The sequence below is a fragment of the Phacochoerus africanus genome, chromosome 2 (genome assembly GCF_016906955.1).
Source record: "Phacochoerus africanus isolate WHEZ1 chromosome 2, ROS_Pafr_v1, whole genome shotgun sequence".
Lineage (NCBI taxonomy): Eukaryota > Metazoa > Chordata > Mammalia > Artiodactyla > Suidae > Phacochoerus > Phacochoerus africanus.
In genome coordinates, this window is record NC_062545.1 from 140,044,494 (window position 1) to 140,065,098 (window position 20,605).

The window sequence follows — 20,605 nt, forward strand, 5'->3', positions numbered from 1 at the left end:
TTGCTGGATAGAGTATTCTAGGTTGCATATTTTTTCCTTTTAGCACTTTAAATATCTCTTGCCATTCCCTCCTGGCCTGTAGTGTTTCTGTAGAAAAATCAGCTGATATTCTTATGGGGGTTCCCTTGTAGGTAACATTCTGCTTTTCTCTTGCTGCCTTTAGGATCCTCTCTTTATCATTAACTTTTGCCATTTTTATTATGATGTGTCTTGGTGTGGGTCTATTTGGGTTCAGTTTGTTTGGGGCCCTCTGTGCTTCTTGTATCTTGAACCCAGCATCCTTTAGATTTGGGAAGTTTCCATCGATAATTTCTTCAAATATATTTTCCATCCCCTTATCTTTTTCTACTCCTTCTGGAATTCCTATTATGTGTAGATTGGCCTGCTTTATATTATCCCATAGGTCTCTTATATTGCTTTCCAGTTTTTTGATTCGGTTTTCTGTCTGTTGACCTGATTGGGTGATTTCCATTATTCTATCTTCCATATCACTGATTCGTTCTTCTGCATTATTCATTCTGCTTTTTACTGCCCTTAGTTCCGTTTGCATCTCTGCAAATGAATGTTCTAGTTTTTCTTGGCTCCTCCTTATATGTTCTAGTTCCTTTCTGAGGGTATCTGCATTACTGTTCATATCTTCTCTTAATTCCTTCAGTATTTTCACTATTTCTCTTTTGAACTCCAGGTCTGTCAGACTGCAGAGATCTGTTTCATTGTTGACTGTTTTAGGTGAGTTCTCCTGTTGGTTTGACTGGGGGTGGTTTCTCAGCTTCTTCATCTTGCTTGTTGTTTTCTTTTTCCTGAGGGAGTTGTACTCTCCGTTATCGGGCAGGGTTTGCCTAGTCACTGCCATGGACTATTTCCTGAGGGCTGGCATTGTTGGTCAATCTTTTTTGAGGCAGTGTGGCTTTTATGGAGTGTTGATGGAGCTAACAGTGTTTCTTTGAAGCAAAGGAGGACTTCCTGAGGGCAGACAGGACTGGGATGTCCACACCACGATGGTAGCAGATTTCACTTGGTCATGCAGAGCTTGGTCTGGTGTTTTTAGGCTGTGGGGTTCTTGCAGGGGGTTGGTGGTGTTGGGCAGCTGTTCCTCAGGAGTGCAGCACCCCCTGGGGGCTGGAGCAGCTATCTGGGTCACTGAGAACCTAAGAGGCTCTTCCCTAGGGCAGCCTAACTCAGAAGGACGGCCTGCGAATGTAGGTGGATCTTTTCACAGTCTGGCCAAACTTGTTGCAGCTTTTCTGGTCTGCAGGGGGTCCTCCAGGGGGCTGGTGGTGCTGAGCAGTTATTCCGTGTGAGTGGGACACCCCCTGGGGGCTTGGGCGGGTAGCAGGGCCGTTGGAAACCCAAGAGGCTCCTCCCCGGGGCAGCCTGACTCAGAAAAACCGTCTGAGAATTAGGCAGATCTATTCACGGCCTGGCTAGGCTTGTTCTAGCTTTTCTGGGCTGCAGGCCTTTTCTCAGGGGCTGGTGGTGTTTGGTGCTGCTCTACGGAAGTGTAGCCCCTTCAAAGGGCAAGCAGGCCTGTGCAGGGACAGCCCCTGCAGTGGTAGGCCTCAGGCAATTGTTGAGGCCAGCCCTCCTGGATGGCAGGCAGCCCCAGGTTCGGCGAGAGCGTAGGGGGTGGTGGGGGTGGGGGGAGGGGATGCACTGGGAAGCACAGCTTTCAGCTAGCTAGCGGGCCTGTAAGCTTGCTGTGGCATGGGGGGTATTCTATGGGGACCCACCCCTTCTTCTCTCCCCTCCCCAGCACGGGCGCAGACCAGGCTCTTCTCCCAGGTTCCCTCTGATGCGGCTTTCCACTTCCCTGCCCGTAGAGTATTGCTCCCTTTCTCTGCGACAGCTTTGTTTTCTAGTCTCCCAGGCAGTCTCTGCCCGGTCAAATGGTTTCTAGACCTCCCAAGCAGTTTCCGCTCCGCCCCGCCCCCCCAGCCCGTTCTCGTGGACTAACCTCTGGAGCGGAGGTCTCGGTGCCCAGCCCCCACCCAGGCGTCCCCCGGCCCTTTCTCGGGGACTAACCTCTGGAGCCGAGGACTCGGTGCCCAGCCCCCACCCGGGCATCCCCTGGCCCTTTCCCGGGGACTAACCTCTGGAGCCGAGGTCTCGGTGCCCAGCCCCCACCCAGGCGTCTCAATTTTTGGTGACTGTGCCCGTAGTTCAGATGGTCCGTTCGGTTCTTGATCGGCTTTTCCGTACTCCAACTTACTGCTACACTCTTCTCTGCATCTGGAGATTCCTCCGGTTCGTTTGATCTTTCCCCCGAGTAGGTGACTTTCCAGGGAGCAGGATCCCTTTCTCCTCTTCAGTTCCCTTTCGGGAGCGCCCATCCCGCTCGGATTCACCTTCTCTCACTCTCCTCTTTTCTCCCATTCTGCCCAGTAATGTCACGAACTTCTTGCCATTATTGGAGTTTAGGTTCCTCTGTTGCTGTTCTGTGCGAGTCATTTATTCTGTAGATGTGCTTTTTTTGTTGTGTTTGTGGGAGAGGGCGAGCGTGTCCCCCTACTCCTCCGCCATCTTGTCCTGCAAACTTTATTTTTCAATAGAAATTGTTTATTAGGAGTCAGAATTTTTATGTGGGAAGGAAATTTAATAATATTCCACTCCTAGTGGTCATTTTACATTTAAATAATCAAGGTTTGGAGTTCCCATCGTGGCGCAGTGGTTAACGAATCCGACTAGGAATCATGAGGTTGCGGGTTCGGTCCCTGCCCTTGCTCAGTGGGTTAACGATCCGGCGTTGCCGTGAGCTGTGGCGTAGGTTGCAGACACGGCTCAGATCCCGCGTTGCTGTGACTCTGGCGTAGGCCAGTGGCTACAGCTCCGATTTGACCCCTAGCCTGGGAACCTCCATATGCTGCGGGAGCGGCCCAAGAAATAGCAGAAAGACAAAAAATAAATAAATAATCAAGGTTCAGGTGGGTTGAATAATTTTTTAATAGTCATGTTTTCTGATGTAGAATCTTGCAGCTGATATAATTTAAACACTTCGAGTTAAATCTACATTTTTTCTTCCAGAGTAGAAATTTCGAATTCTTCTAATCTTACGTATTACATTTTATGTTTCACATTATTTTGGTGTATATTTACAAGAATTATAGCACTTTTGTTTCTAATGCAGATTTAGGTCGATCTCGAGAACTACAATATGTGTACGTGGATAACAACATTCACCTAAAAGGCTTGCCATCCTATCTGTACAACAAAGTCATCGGGTGCAGTGGGTAAGGCTGTTTTCACATTTTTATACTATCACTCAACTCTTTTGTCAGCTTTGTTTCTATGTCAGTATTTGCTCCTGATAAAACTCAAAAGTAGATGAATTGTTTTTGATAGTCCCATTCAAGTTTGTCTTTGGGCTTAATGTGCTAAACCAAATACCCTTAGAAGCTAAGAATATTGAGCAAGCAATTTAGAGTACTATACCTCAAGTTCCATTAGTAAGCTATAAGTTCAGTCAGTAAGTTTGTTACTTTCCAGTTAAAAAAAATTAATCCATACATACCATTACAAAGTCAGTAGTATCAGTCATAGAAACTGGAAGAATCAGCATTAATGTAAAAGCTTTTCTTTCTCTGCACCCCATTGCAGTGACACTTTTCCTACACTATCAGCCCCAGTATCTAAGACTTTACCAGTTGGAAATATTTAGAACTCAGCATCTGAAATAGTCCCTCAATACAAGTCACGGTGCTAAGCAACCAAAACAGCTGTTTCAGTTAAAAGGAAATGATAGGCTTTTATTTTCAGAGCAGTGATCAGGCCTTCTCATTCAGGCTTTTAGAAAGATGGCTTCAGTGTCTTCTTCTATGACAGTGAGCAGAACCCCCTAATGTGGTTCCCAGTGCAGTATGGGCTTATTATAGGACAGCCCAGCTGCCAGAACCTGCTTCTGACTGGCCTCACGTTCCTCACATAAACAGCCAAAGGATACTTGGAATACCTTTGAGGCTATTTGGTTAGCATATTGACTCTCTTCTTGCTGTTTCAAACATCCCTCATAACCTGGTTCATACTGTATGTAGTTCTGACAAGAAGAGGGATGACAGTAAGCTTGCATATGGAGACAGCCATTCCTCTGTCAGCATGGCTCCAGGGGATGGGCAATGAGCATTGATTGCTCCAGGGAGGGTAATCCTAGCAGCCTTCCCCTAGGAAGAAATGTACAGTTGTTATCTTGGAAGGAACCGTAGGTGAATTCATTGCATGTATAGACTGATGAAATACAGCACAGAGATATATTCCAGAACCTTCTGTGAAGCATAGATAATAGAATATGTGGTAGAGTTTTTAGCTTAGTGATTTTCCTACAGCTGATTATGTGACAGCTGTGATATGACTCACTCATTAATCCTAATGCGTTCTTAAATGGTCTATAACATAGCCTAATTTTTCCAAGTAGGGAGTAAAATGCCCTCAATCAGGAAGATACATGGAATAATGCAAGCAGGCTCCAAGGCTGAAGGCTGTTTTCCTATACCAAAGCCTTCAGAAATTGCACTAAAATGCGATTTAAGTCTATACTATAATTAAGAAATAGCTTTTACTTAAGATAAGCAGCCTTCTACTTTGGCATTTAGATACGAATGTTATTGACTGCCAGAAAATGCTATTTGTGCAGAGTAGAGAGATAGATATGCTTTTAATTGTTGACTTGGTATCTGGTAGCAGAGGTAGTAAATTTAATGAGAGTTCCAAATCTTTGAGAAAATAAATAGACAAAAAATACAAATTATTAGCAGACAGTCTACACTGTTTATTATTTTTAGCACCTTCTTTTAATAGTAGTAAGATGTATAAAATTATTAAAGAGACCGTTAGCAAACAGTCAGTTTTCCAATATTAGTAATGTTTGGAGTATAGGCATTCCCACATACAAATGAATTATGACCCAAAACGTGGTGGATTTTTTTTTTTTTTTTGGCCACGCCCAGGCCAGGGATCAAACCTGCATCACAGCAGCAACCTGAGCCACTGCAGTGACAATGCCAGATCCTTAACCTGCTGCATTACAAGGAAATTCCCAAAAGGTGTTTCTAATCTGTGGCATAGGCTGGCAGCTACAGCTCCGATTCAACCCCTAGTCTGAAAACTTCCATATGCTGCAGATGTGGCCCTAAAAACACAAAGGGAAAAAAAAAAAAAAAAACAGTTAAAGCTGGACTGTATATAAATTGGTTAAGTGGTTTAATATAACCACTCAGGGTAACAGAGTTGTTTATATAAGAAATGCATTCTGAGGGGGGGCGGATCAAGATGGTGAAGGAGTAAGACATCGCACTTACCTTCTCCCACAAACACATCGAAAAAACACATCTACATGTAAAACGACTCACATAGAACATCTATTGAATGCTGGCAGAAGAACTTAAACCTCCAAAAAGGGCAAGAAACTCTTGACATAACTGGGTAGAACAAAAGAAAGAGAGAGAGAAGTAATTAGAATGGGACTAGCATTCCTGAGAGGGAGCTGTGAAGGAGAAAAGGAACCCTGGGAAACCAACTGTCAGAAAGATCAGCCGTGATGGAGGGACCTCAGAGTCGCAGAGAAAAGCACAGCAGCTGGACTAAGGAGGGCAAAGTAGAGTGAGAGCTACACAGATCATCTGCACCACCGCCCCGGGCACCAAAGCCTGAAATGCTTGGGCAGGGGCTGGATGCTCAGTTTCCAGGGGTCAGTTCTGGGGAGAGGGCTAGGGTTGGGTGTGTGCAGACAGCCTAAGGGGCTAAGGTGCACTGTGCCATGGGCAGGGGAGTGGTGTGCTACGGGCTCTGTAGTGGAATTCCATGGCAGAGGGAACCCAGAAGAAGTTCTGGGCCCTCAGGAGCAGCAAGGCGCCATTGTTGGGGAGAGCAAGAGAAGGAGGGGCGGACCACCATAGGAATCTCCCTGCGTGTGTGCACATGTGTGCATGGGCACTCAGAGGGCAGGTCGCCTCTGGTGCAGACTATGGGTGGCAAGAAGCCATTTGCTTGGGCTATAGGAGACTGGGCACTTCTTGTGCAGGCTACGGGTGGCCAAGCACCTCTAGTATGGGCTAAGGGCAGCAGGGGGCTAAGTGAGATGTTCTATCTCTTATGTGATATACAGGCGGCAAGAACGGACTGTGGTAGTAGTCTCAGAGGCCAGAGGGAGCCATGGCCTGCCACCACTGGGGGCCTGTGAGTGGACCTCACCTGTGGCCCCAGTCACCTCAGGGGTAGGCAAAAAAAAAAAAAAAAAAGGCACTGCAACCAAGCACCACACATTATTGCTCTCATCCCCCTGGGAACACACCCGCCTTGCAGCTGCCACTGCCAAACACTCTAGGCAGCGCCCAGATGCTTGATCGCTGTCCCTTCCCAAGACCCTACAACTAGGAGCAGCTGGTATAGCACCTCCTGTGTGGGATAAGTGGGATGGGGTGCTTCTTGCATGGTCTGCAGATGGTGGGGGCAAACCACCTCAGTTGTCTCTGACTCTGGAGGTGGGCATGGCCCACCACCACTGGGGATCCCAGAACAAGAACCACTTGCAGTCCCAACCACCTCAGAGGGCACCACAGAGGAGGACAATGCGACGGAACACCACTGGTTGTTGCTCTCGCTCCCATGGGAGCACATCCGCCCTTCTACTACTACTGCCAAATGCTCTGGGCAGTGCCCACATGCTTGATCTCTGTCACTTCCCAGGATCCTGCAACTAGGAGCAGCCTATACAGCACCTTCTGTGTGGCCTAAGTGAGATAGGGTGCTTCTTGCATGGTCTGCAGGTGGCAGGGGTAAACCACCACAGTTATCACTGACTCCAGAGGTGAGCGTGGCCCACTACCACTAGGATTCTCTGAACAGGCACCACTTGCTGTTCCAATCACCTCAGAGGAGGCCATTGCTATCAAACACCACCTGTTGTTGCTCTCACTCCCCCTAGGAATTGATACACCCGGCTGCTGCCACTGCCAAATGCTCTGGGCTCCTTGTAAATTTGCCTAAGGCTCATTGCCACTTCCCAGGGCCCCGCAACTAGGAGTAGCCTGCACCACCTTCCTGCAGGTCCCTGCTGTTATAGAGAGCCCAGAAACCAGGCACTGACTACTCACCTACCCATTGCCTCTTTCTCCCTGTAAACGCACTCAGCACCCTGGGGATAACAGCCTGCTCACACCAAAGAAAGAGACAGCAAATATTCAAACTCCCACACCAAAAATAAATACTAATCCTCCACAAAATACAAAGGGGTGCTCTTGCGCAGAAGTAGCCCTTCAGGACTATAGTTTAGCTTCCCTAAACTCACAGAAAAAGAAAAACATAAGCAAGATGAAGGAACTCAGAAACCATTTGCAGTTAAAGGAACAGAATTCACATGAAGCAGCAAATAATGAAACCGACTTCTGCAATCTGACAGACATTGAGTTCATAAGGGAGGTAGTGAAAATACTGTAGGAATTAAGCCTGAATATCAAGGAATTAAGAGCAGATATGAACAGTAATGCAGATTCCTTTAGAAAGGAACTAGAAAATATAAGGAGAAACAGAAAAATTAGAAAATTCATTTTCAGAGATGCAAACTGAGCTAACGGCACTAAAGAGCAGAATGAATAATGTAGAGGAATGAATTAGTTACTTCAAAGATAGAATAATGGAAATCACCCAGTCAGGACAGCAGACAGGAAAAACAAATGAAAAAACACAAAAACAATATAAGAGATCTATGGGATAATATAAAGCGGGCCAATCTACACATAATAGGAATTCCAGAAGGAGAAGAAAAAGAAAAGGGGATTGAAAATGTATTTGAAGAAATTGTCTGAAAACTTTCCAAATCTAAAGGAAACTGATGTCAAGATACAGGAAGCACAGAGGACCCCCAAACAAGTTTAACCCAAATAGGCCCACACCAAGACATATTATAATAAAAATGGCAAAAGTTAAAGATAGAGGATTCTAAAAGTAGCAAGAGAGAAGGTGTTAATTGTAAGGACAGCCCCATAAGGCTATCAGCCAGTTTCTCTTCAGAAACACTACAGGCCAGAAGGGAGTGGCAAGATATGTTTAAAGTTCTGAAAGGAAAAAATTTGCAGCCTAGAATACTCTATCCAGGAATAATATAATTTAAAATGGAAGGGGAAATGAAGAATTTCTCCAACAAACAAAAGTTAAAAGAGTATAGCAATACTAAACCCATTCTAAAAGAAATACTGAAAGGGCTTCTCTAAATTAAAAAAAAAAAAAAAGAAGTAAATATAATGGAGGAAACCACAACTGGAAAGTAATCACTTAAATAAGCCAGCATATAGATCTAAAAGAGGAGGAAAAAAAAAAAAAAACTACTATAAAAGCAATGATAAGCACAAGGTACAGCAAAATGATGAACATTAAGATGTTAAAAGAAAGGACTTCAAAATCATACAATGGGGGAAGGAAAGTAAGAAAACATAGATTCTTTTTTTTTTTTTTAATAATGTGTTTGAGCCTATATGACTGTCAGGCTAAGGCAAGCAGATAACATACTTAAAAACAGGGCAACCACAAATCAAAACCAAACATTACATTAATAAAAACTAAAAAGAAAAGGACTCAAGCATAAAATAAATGGAAATCATGCGACCAAAAAAAGGAAGAAAGGAGAAACATGGAATCAACTGGAAAACAAAGTTTAAAATGGCAGTAAATACATATCTATCAATAATTACCTTAAATGTCAATGTAGTGAATGCTCCAATCCAAAGACACAGAGTGGCAGATTAGATAAAAAAGCAAAAATCTACAAACTGTTGTCTACAAGAGACTCCCCTTAGGGCAAAGGACATACAGATTGAAAGTGAGGGGATGGGAAAAGATATTTCATGCCAATGAACAAGACAGGAAAGCAGGAGTTGCAATACTCACATCAGACAAAATAGACTTTAAAACGAAGGCCATAAAGAAAGACAAAGAAGGACACTATTTAATGGTTAAAGAATCCATTCAAGAATAGGATATTACAATAATTAATCTGTATGCTCCTAATATAGGAGCACCTAGATAACCCCAACAAATAATAACAGACATAAAAGGAGAAGTTAATGGGAATACAATCATAGTAGGAGACTTTAACACCCCACTCACATCAATGGACAGATCCTCTACACAGAAAACCAATAAGGCAACAGAAATCCTAAATGACACAATAGAAAAGTTAGACTTAATTGACATTTTCAGGACATTATATCCCCAAAAAATAAGAATATACATTTTTCTCAAGTGCATGTGGAACATTATCAAGGATCTATCACATCCTGGGGCACAAAGCTAACCTCAACAAATTTAAGGGTATAAAAAATTATTTCAAGTATCTTCTCTGACCACAGTGGCATGAAAGTAGAAATCAACCACAGGAAAAGAGAAAAAACTAACTACATGGAGACTAAACAACATGCTACTAAAAAGCCAGTGGGTCAATGAGGAAATCAAAAAGGAAATTAAAAAATACCTTCAGGAGTTCCCTTCATGGCTCAGTGGTTAACAAATCCGCCTAGGAACCATGAGGTTGTGGGTTCGATCCCTGACCTTACTCAGTGGGTTAAGGATCCTGCGTTGCCATGAGCCGTGGTGTAGGTCTCAGACACGGCTCAGATCTGGCCTTGCTGTGGCTCTGGTGTAGGCTGGCGGCTACAGCTCCAATTAGACCCCTAGCCTGGGAACCTCTATATGCTATGGGTGCGGCCCTGGAAAAGACAAAAAAGACAAAAAAAAAATACCCTGAAATAAATGATAATGAAGACACAACCACTCAAAATCTATGAGATGCCACAAAGGCAGTGCCTGGAGGGAAATTCATAGTGATACAGCGCTTCCTCAAAAAAAGAAGAAAAATCTTGGTGTCCCCATCATGGCACAGTGGTTGGCAAATCCGACTAGGAACCATGAGGTTGCAGGTTTGATCCCTGGCCCTGCCCAGTGGGTTAGGGATCCGGCATTGCCGTGAGCTGTGGTGTAGGTCGCAGATGCGGCTCAGGTCCCACGTTGCTGTGGCCCTGGAGTAGGCTGGCAGCTACAGCTTCAATTAGACCCCTATCCTGGAAACTAGAACAGGCAAAAAGACAAAAAAAAAAAAAGAAGAACAAGAAAAATTCCAAATCAACAACTTAACCCACCACCTAAATGAATTAGAGGGACAAAACCGAAAGTCAGCAGTTAAGGAAGGAAATCATAAAGATTAGAGAGGAAATTATTAAAATAGAGATTCAAAAAACAATAGAAAAAGTCAATAAAACCAAGAGCTGATTCTTTGAAAAGGTAAACAAATATTGGACAAACCTCTGGCCAGACTCATCAAGAAGAGAGAAACAAACCAAAATAAACAAAATAAGTGAATAACTGCAGAAATACAGAAAACAATAAGAATACTATGAACAATTGTATGCCAACAAATTTGAGAACCTAGGAGAAATGGACAACTTCCTAGAGACTTAACAGACTGCCAAAACTTAATCAAGAAGAAGAGTTCTCTCGTGGTGCAGTGGTTAACGAATCTGACTAGGAACCATGAGGTTGCAGGTTCAATCCTTGGCCTTGCTCAGTGGTTTAAGGATCCATTGTTGCCTTGAGTTGTGGTGTAGGTTGAAGATGTGGCTTGGATCCTGTGTTGCTGTGCCTCTGGTGTAGGCTGGTGGCTACGGCTCCGATTAGACCCCTAGCCTGGGAACCTCCATATGCTGTGAGTGTGGCCATAGAAAAGAAAAAAAAAAACTTAAGAAGAAATAGATCAAATGAACGGACCAATCACTAGAAATGAAATTGAATATGTCATAAAACACTCCCTACCAATTAAAGTCCAGAACCAGATGGCTTCACAGGCGAATTCTACTAAACATACAAAGAGGGACTTATATCCATCCTCCTTAAACTTTTCCAAAAGGTTGAAGAAGAAGGAACACTCCCAAAGACATTCTTTGGTGCCCCAACACCCTAATACCAAAACCAGACAAAGATACCACCAGAAAAGAACACTGATGAATATAGATGCAAAAATTCTCAACAAAATTTTAGCCAACTGAGTCCAACAACATATAAAAAAGATCATACAACACAACCAAGTGGGATTCATCCCAGGTTCACAAAGATGGTTCAACATACGCAAATCAATCAATGTCATATACCACATGAACAAAAGAAAAGTCGAAAACCACATGATCATCTCAATTGATGCAGAAAAAGCATTTGACAAAGTCCAACATCCATTCATGATCAAAACTCTTAACAAAGTGGGTATAGAGGGAACATGCCTTAAAATAATCAAAGCCATTCAGGACAAACCCACAGCAAATAAAATACTCAATGAAGAAAAGCTGAAAGCCTTCCCGCTAAAATCTGAAACAAGACAAGGATGCTCACTCTCACCACTGTTATAGTATTGGAACGCTTTGCCACAGCAATCGGATGAACAAACGAAATAAAAGGCATCCAAATAGAAATAGAAGAGGTAAAACTGTCACTGTATGCAGGTGACATGATACTATATATTGAAAACCCTAAGGACTCAACCCAAAAACTACTCAAACTGATCAACAAATTCAGCAAAGTAGCAGGATATAAGATTAACATTCACAAATAAGTTGCATTTCTGTATACTAACAATGAAATATTAGGAAAAGAATATGAAAATACAATACCTTTTAAAATTGCACCCAAAAAAATCAAATACCTGAGAATAAACCTGACCAAGGAGGTAAAGGACTTATATGCTGGGGTTCCCATTGTGGCGTAGAGGTTAACGAATCCGACTAGGAACCACGAGGTCATGGGTTCAGTCCCTGCCGTTGCTCAGCGGTTAAAGAGCTGGCGTTGCTGTGAGCTGTGGTGTAGGTTGCAGACACAGCTCAGATCCCACGTTGCTGTGGCTCTGGCGTAGCCCCCTAGCCTGGGAACCCTTAATCTCTAAAATATGCAAACAACTTATACGACTCAACAGCAAAAAAAGCCAACAACCCAATTGAAAAATGGGCAAAAGACTTAAATAGACATTTCTCCAAAGAAGATGTACAGCTGGCCAACAAGCACATGAAAATATGCTCAACATCCCTGATTATTAGAGAAATGCAAATCATGAGGTACCACGTCCCACCAGTCAGAATGGCCATCATGAATAAGTCCACAAATAACAAATGCTAGAGAGGGTGTGGAGAAAAGGGAACCCTCCTACACTGTTGGTGGGAATGTAAATTGGTGCAACCACTATGGAGAATAGTATGGAGGTACCTTAGAAAACTACATATAGAACTACCATATGACCGAGAAATCCCACTCTTGGGCAAATATCTGGACAGAACTTTCCTTGACTTCAGGCTATACCATAAAGAACTTTCCTGTATGTTCATTGCAGCACTATTCACAATAGCCAAGACATGGAAACAACCCAAATGTCCATTGACAGATTACTGGATTAAGAACATGTGGTATATATACACAATGGAATACTACTGGGCCATAAAAAGAACAAAATAATGCCATTTGCAGCAACATGAATGGAACTATAGACTCTAAAACTGAGTGAAGTAAGTCAGAAAGACAAATACCATATGATATCACTTATATCTGGAATCCAATATATGGCACAAATGAACCTTTCCACAGAGAAGAAAATCATGGACATGGAGAATAGACTGTGATTGCCAAGAGGTGGGGGGGGAGGCAGAGCGATGGATTGGGAATTTGGGGTTAATAGATGCAAACTGTTGCCTTTGGAATGGATAAGCAATGAGATCCTGTTGTATAGTACTGGGATCTATATCTAGTCACTTATGATGGAGCACAGTAAATTGAGAAAAAATAATGTATTACATGTATTTGTGACTGGGTCACCTTACTGTACAGTAGAAAATTGACAGAACACTGTAAACCAGCTGTAATGGGAAAAATAAAAATCATTATTAAAAAAGGAGAAATGCATTCTGAGTTCTGAGTTAAATCAGTAAACTAAAAATTATCCTTTGGATCACTGTCCATTTTTGTGTGTGGGCTGCCTACACACCCAAATCAATCAATATTAGATACCTGAAGCACACCTTCATGGGGCAGGCACAAATTAGCCTAGCTGCTGATGAAAAAACTGAAGTGTGATTTGAGCTGTCACTCAAGAGGCAGAGTTTGTAGTTTGATTCTAGTGCAGTAATTAATTTCTTATTAAAATAAAAATATTAAATACTCCTTTTAAGTTTTAGAAGAATATGGCAGAATCTAGAGTATCCACAATATAACTTTCAAAATGTCCAGGATACAACCTGAAATTACATAATATTTGAAGAATAAAGAAAATATGACCTAGTGGCAAGGAAAAAGATAATCAGAAACCAACCTGATGTCACCCAAAATGTTGGAATTGACAAACAAGGATTTTTAAAGCACCTGTTCTTAATGAAGTAAAGAAAAATAAGTTTTCACTGGATGGAAAGCCCATAAAAAATAGAAACTGTAAGAAAGAAACAGAATGGAAATTCTAGAGTTGAAAAATACAATATCTGAAATAAAAATTTTACTCAGTAGACTTAACGATAGAATGGTTTAAGAGAGGAAAAGTCAGTTAACTTGGAGGTAGCTGGATAGAAATGATTTAGTCTGACGAACAGCGAAAAAATATTGAAAACAAGAATGAACATCAGTATCATCAGAGACCTTCCAGACAATATACAAAGGCCTTATACATGTATAATTGGCATCCCAGAAGGAGAATAGAGAATAGGGCGGAAGCAACAGCATTGTTTGAAGAAATAATGTCCAGAAATTTCCCAAATATAATGAAAGACCTAAATTTGCATTTTCAGGAAACTCAGTAAACCCTAACCAGTATAGATTATAATGAAATCTTTACCCAGGCAAAGCCGCTGAAAACCAAAGATAAAAAGAAGATCTTGAAAACAACCGGAGAAAAATGACGAACTACATACAAAGGAGTAATTCAAAAGGCCACTGCCTTCTCAGAAATTTTGAAGACTAGAAAACAGTGGAATGATATTTTTAAAGTGCCAATGAAAAAAACAATCAGCCTAGCACCAGCGAAAATACTCATCAAGAATGAAAGTAAAATAAATGCATTCTCAAATGGAACCAAACTAAACCTTAAAGGAGGCTCTGCCAGGATGACAGACGCTTTATCCAAACCAGGGCTGCTGCTGTCTGGGTGGCGTAATTTCTGTCCTTTTCCATATCTACGTCTCCCCTTTCCTTTTCCTCTTATTTTAAGCTGAGAAAAACTTTTGTTAAAAAAGTTTGATAGCAGTTCCCACAATACTGAGCATATGGATGACATTGTATTTCCTGAAGTATAAAGAGATTGTTATTTGAGTTCTTCTGGTAAAGGAATTTAATCAATTCTTTGCTTTTAACACTTGGTAGGTGGAATGGGAAGTTTGAAAATGCAGGTAGTTCCCTTGTGACGCAGCAGGTTAAAAGTCTGGCTTTCATTTCGTTTTTTTGTTTTTGTTTTTTGTTGTTTTGCCTTTTCTAGGGCCGCTTCCTGCAGCATATGAAGATTCCCAGGCTAGGGGTCTAATCAGAGCTGTAGCCGCTGGCCTACGCCAGAGCCACAGCAAGGCAGGATCTGAGCTGTGTCTTCAACCTATACCACAGCTCATGGCAACGCCAGATCCTTAACCCACTGAGCAAGGCCAGGGATCAAATCCGCAACCTCATGGGGCAACGCTGGATCCTTAACCCACTGAGCAAGGCCAGGGATCAAACCCGCAACCTCATGGAGCAACGCCGGATCCTTAACCCACTGAGCAAGGCCAGGGATCAAACCCACAACCTCGTGGTTCCTAGTTGGATTCATTAACCCCTGCACCACAATGGGAACTCCTGGCTTTCAATTTTTTAAACATTCATTTGTTATTCTATATTGTTAAATTTTTTGGACATCAAAAAGTGTAGACTTCATTGAAAATTGTGAGCAGCTGCTAAGGCAGTAACAGTATGAAGTAAATAGTCATGAATGACTTGCTTTTCCCCCTGTATTTTTCTTGTTTTATGGTTTGCTCAGGATTTTCATACTAAAGTGTGACTATAAAGTTTGGAAACAAACAATATTGTTTACCATGAGTATTAGTCAGGCTTCTCCATAGCAACAGAACCAGTAGGTTTGGGGGGAGGGGTAGTGGGTGTCAAGAAGAGGGGGAAGTTTGATTTATTTTAAGAAATTGGCTCATGTGATTGTGGAGGCCGGCAGGTCTGCAGGTCTGAAATCTGCAGAGCAGGCTAGAGACAGCAGGTCTGAAATCTGCAGAGCATACTAGAGACCCAAGTAAGAGCTGATGTTGCAGCTTGAGTGTAAGGAAGTCTGAATTTTTCCTTGGGGGACCTCAGTGTTTCTTTCTTAAAGGCCTTCAACTGATTATATGAGGTGTGTTCAACATTGTAGAGGGTAATCAGCTGTCTTCAAAGTCTACTGATTTAAATGTTAATCTCATCTAAAAAAGGAAAATACCTTCACAGAAACATGTGGACTGGTGTTTGACCAAATATCTGGGTGCCATAGCCTAGCCAAGTTGATACAAAAATTTAATCGTCACCCTGTGTATTGTTGTATATCATCAAAAGAATCACTTATTATGTATTTGTTTGTGTTTCCAGACTTAGTGGCCATACTGCATAATAGCATTTTGGATATGATCCCCTCATCTTAATTTTTTCCATATTAAGAAACAGACAATAACTACAAAGTAAAATTAAAATTTTTTTCCTCATCTTCACAAAATGGATCATAAGGGTAATATCTTTCTAACCCATAGAAATATTCATGCAGAGTCACAGTTGCCCTGCTATAGACTCTTATGCTTATGTGATCATGTAGGGTCAACAGAGGTTTCAAAAGTAAAAGAGATAAAAGCAAAGCAGCAAATTGAAAAATATTGAGAAAAAGTTCATGTAACTTCTCACACCAGTTGACAGGCCAGTGTGCAGCTGGTTTGCACTAGTACACTCATACTAGCTGTTAAATTATTGACAGTACTGAAGTGTATCTATACAAGTTTGTGAATAGCTATTGGACTAAAAGCCCCTGAGGTCCCCCACTGCTGTGTCTGCCTTTTCCCTAAGATCTCCCCATAATCCAGCAACTAAAAGGCTGATGGCTAGCAGGGCAGAGGGCTCCAGGACTGTGCTTTAACACTGTGGTACTATTTGCTTGGCTTTTGTTTGTTTTATTAAACTGTAATTTACATACAGAAAAATTCACCCTTTTTAGTGCATATTGCTGTGAATTTTGACAAATGCATACATACAAATATAGCTACCACTATAATCAAGGTTTAGAACAGTTCTTTCACCCCCAGAATGTCCCCAGTGTCCTTTTGAAATGAAACTTTCCTCTCTGGGAGACACCCGGCCCCTGGAAACCATGCTCTGTTTTGTGTGCCTTTATTTTACCTTTTCTAGAATGTCATATAAATGAAATGATATGGACTGCTGCAAACATTCTTGTATGGGGTTTCCTGAGACCGCAGTTGCATTTCACTTGGGTAAATACGTAAGAATGCATTCACTGGGTTATGTGATAAGTGTATGTTTAACTTTATATACAAAACTGCCAAACTGTTTTGCAATATGGCTGTGCTATTTTGTATTTCATGAGTTTAGTCAGTTGTTTTTTTTTTTTCTTTCAGACATTCTAACAAATTGGTAATATCTCATGGTTTTAATTTGCATTTCTCTAATTACTGTTAATGTTGAACCTTTTCATGTGCTTATTTGCCAGCCATATATACATTTGAACCTTAAACAATGTAGGGGTCAATGCAGGACCCTTGGTGCAGCCCAAAAGCTGCCTATAGCTTACAGTCAGTCCACCATATTTGGAGTTCTTCCATATCTGTGATTCTGCATTTGTGGATTTAACCAACTTCCGATCCTATAATATTGTGGTACTTATTACTGAAAAAAAATCATGTTTAAGTGGACCCACACAATTTAAACCCATGTTGTTCAAGAGTTAGCTGTATCTTCTTTGGTGATGTGCATTCCAATCTTTTGCAAATTTTTAAACAGATTTGATTGGGGTTTTATTATTGGTTTTTGAAAGGTCTTTATATACTCTGAGTACATGTTTTTCATCAAACATGTGATTTGCAGTTATCTTCTCCCAGTCTGTAGCTTGTCGCTCATTCTCTTAACAGATTTAACTGGCTTATATTGTGGTTTTTCATAGTTCATCACTGATAAACACTTGACTCAAGATAAATTTAACTTAATCAATAACTGAGATTTTTTTTCCCCAAAATCTCACTTGACAGATTACTATCATTTTCCTAAATAATCGTTTCATTAAATGTTTCCATCCTGTTGGGTAACCAAATACAGATATTTGTGGTGCTTGCATCTCTAGAACATCTCCTGGTCCTGAGACAAACTGGACCCCTACAATCTACCCCAAAGTATTTCCTTTTAAGTATGATGCGAATGACTCAGTATTCTTTTTACCATTTTCTTTTTATCTTTTCTCTTTCAAACTTCTTTATGTGTGAAGACTCAAAACAACTAGTCTGTATTTAGAACTGCTTAGGTACCAATTTAGAACCGCTAGATAGAAGAGAAAACTGAACACATATGATGAGTTAACAACAGAAGAATGCACATAAGACACTTAGAAAATGTGTGATTTAGAAATGTCAAATATTATGGAAGGTCATTGGTAAAAAGGGGAATGTCAGGAAAGACTTTATAAAAGGATTTGATTTAGGGAAGAGTAAAATTTGCACTGGGGGGGGGGGGTGTTCCCATTATGGAATAGCAGAAACGAATCTGACTAGTATCCATGAGGAAGCGGGTTCATTCCCTGGCTTCACTCACTGGATCAGGGATCCTGTGTTGCCATGAGCTGTGGTGTAGGTCCAAGATGCAGCTCAGATCCTGCATTGCTGTGGATGTGGTATAGGCCAGCAGCTATAGCTCCAATTTGACTCCTAGCCTGGGAACTTCCAAATGCCGCAAGTGCGGCCCTAAAAAAGCAAAAAAAAAAAAAAAAATGTGTGTGTGCGTGCCTGTGTGTATTCGGAATGACAGGATGTAGAAAATCCCAGGCCCAATTTGGCCTGTAGGCAAGAATAGCCATGGCTCATTGAAAAAAGATAGTGTTGCCTAAGTTAAGGGGTATGATTCAGGATCCACAAGGAAATGTTATGGCTGCCTGCCGCCATACGGTACCTTTCTGCTTAAGTTTTCTTCCTTTTGCTTCAACTAAGGTTAGAGGGTCATTTCTTAAAGTTGACTAGAAAGCTTCCATATTTTGACCTTGCACATCAGTGTAAATAAATATCATTAGCTTACAAAAATAACATTATCAGCAATTTTGAAGCCCCTGTATGGTCCTTTCCAATATATGCTCCTCCTTTTCCAAGATTAGCCTCTATTTTTAATTTTGTATTTATCATTCATTTTCACCATTACGATTTTAATATATGAAAATGAATCCCCATATAGTATATTGTCAAGCTTTGTACCTCTTCTTTAACTTTGTGTAAATGGAAGGATGCTGTGTATTTTCTTCTGTGGTGTATTTCTTTCGTATAACATTTTATTTTCATTCTCCAGCTTCTCTGCTACTTTTCTGCTTATCTTTAGAGAAAAATTCTTTGAAAGAGATGTCTATAGTCACTTTCTCCACTTCTTTCTATTCTCTCATAACCCACACCAGTTAGGCTTTTACCTCCATTTCTACATTGACATAAGGTAAATTGTAATATATTAAGGATATACATAATTTGAAAAGTTTTGGCATATATAGGTATATACACACAAACATAACATAACTCTGAAACCATCACTACAATTAAGATAGTAAACATATCCATCACACAAAGTTTCCTTGTACCCCTTGAAAATCCATCCTTCCTGTTCCTCATCCTTATCTTCAGGCAGCCACTGATCTGTGTTCTCTCACAGTTGATTAACTTATGTCTTCTTGAGTTTTATATGAATAGATTCGAACAGTATATATTGTTTTGCTCTGACCTCTTTCACTCAGCATGGGGATTTGGAGGTTTATACAGAATATAGTGTATATCAGTAGTCCATTTTTTTATTGATATGTAGAATTCCATTGTATGGATATACTACAGGTTGTTCCCATTCACTTGTTAATAGACATTTGTGTTGGTTCTGGTTTTTGTCTTTATTGTAGATAAAACCAGTCTGACTGTATGTAGACTGTCTTTTAAAGGTGCTAGACTTAAATTTCCTTGGATAAATACCTAGGAGAGGAGTGTCATACAGTATGTATATGTTTGATTTTTTAACAAACTGCCCAACTTTCAAAAATAACTGTGCCATTTTACATTCCCACCTATAATATAAGAGATTTTCAGTTCTTAAATATTTTTGCCAACACTTGGAATAACCAGTCTTTTAAATATTATCCTAGGTATGTAGTGATATTTCTGTTATGAAACAACCTAATCTTACAACTAAAGCACCTAGAGAAAGAAAAATCAAAGCCCAGAAGTTAGTAAAAGTAAAGAAATCATAAAGATCAGAGCAAAAATAAGTGAAATAGAAACTAGAAAAACAGTAGAAAATATCAGTGAAACTAAAAGCTGGTTCTTTGAAAAGATAAAATCGATAAGCCTTTAGCCAGACCTATCAAGAAAAAAAGAGAGAGGACCCAAATAAATAAAAGCAGAAATGAAAAACAAGGTACAACCAACACCACAGAAATACAAAGGAACTTAAGAGGCTACTGTGAACTATTATATGCCAGTAAAATGAACAACCTAGAAGAAATCGACAAATTCTTAGAAAGGTACAATCTCCCAAGACTGAACCAGGAAGAAATAGAAAATATGGATGGACCAATTACCAGTTCTGAAATTGAGTCAGTAATTTAAAAATTCCCAGCAAACAAAAGTCCAGGACCTGATGGCTTCACAGGCAAATTCTACCAAGCATTATGTTTTTAAATGTCATTAGCCTAGTGAATAAGGTGTGCATCTTTTTATGTCTTATTTGGCATCCATTTATCTTCTTTGATATAATTCAAGTCTGTTTAACTTTCTCCCATTTTTTTCCTTGGGTGTTTGTGGTTTTCTTGAGTTTTGAAAATTCTCTATAGAATCTGGATATACCTCCTTTATACATGTATATGCTTTGCACATATCTTCTCCTAGTCCATGGCTTACCTTTTCACTCTCCTCACAGGGCCTTTTAAAGAACATATAATTTTTATTTTGATAAAGTCCAGTTTATTAATTTGTTCCTTTATGGATATTGCTTCTAGTGTAATCCAAATCGCAAAAGTTTTCCCTTTTGTTGTCTTCTAGAATTTTTAAGGAATTATGTTTACATTTAGACCTGTGACTCGTTTTGGGTTACTTTTTGTACATGGTATAAGGTATGTTTGAAGTTCCTTTTTTTTTTTTTTTTTCAGATGCATCCACAGCATGTAGAAGTTCCTGGGCCAGGGATCAAACCTATACCATAGCTACATCCTAAGCCACAGCAGTGACAGCACTGGATCCTTAACCCACTGAGCCACCAGGGAACCCCTGAAGTTCTTTTTTACATAAGGATATGCAGTTGTTCAAGCACCATTTGTTAAAAATTCTATCTTTACTCCACTCTATTGTCTTTGTACCTTAGGTGAAAATTAGCTGTCCAT

At 40.7% G+C, this 20,605-nt stretch overlaps 1 protein-coding gene across 4 annotated transcripts in view; it reads left to right on the forward strand.

Annotated features, from left to right (window-relative positions):
* Positions 1-20,605, forward strand: part of LRRC28 (leucine rich repeat containing 28) — a 225,859-nt gene that overhangs the window by 139,479 nt on the left and 65,775 nt on the right. For all 4 annotated transcript variants that reach the window (XR_007133125.1, XM_047766807.1, XM_047766806.1 and 1 more), the window contains one exon: positions 3,125-3,227. Coding sequence is in view for 3 of the 4 variants with exons in the window: in XM_047766807.1 (XP_047622763.1) it covers positions 3,125-3,227 (103 nt within the window). In the remaining variant the exon portion in view is untranslated. The remainder of the gene's footprint in view (positions 1-3,124; positions 3,228-20,605) is intronic.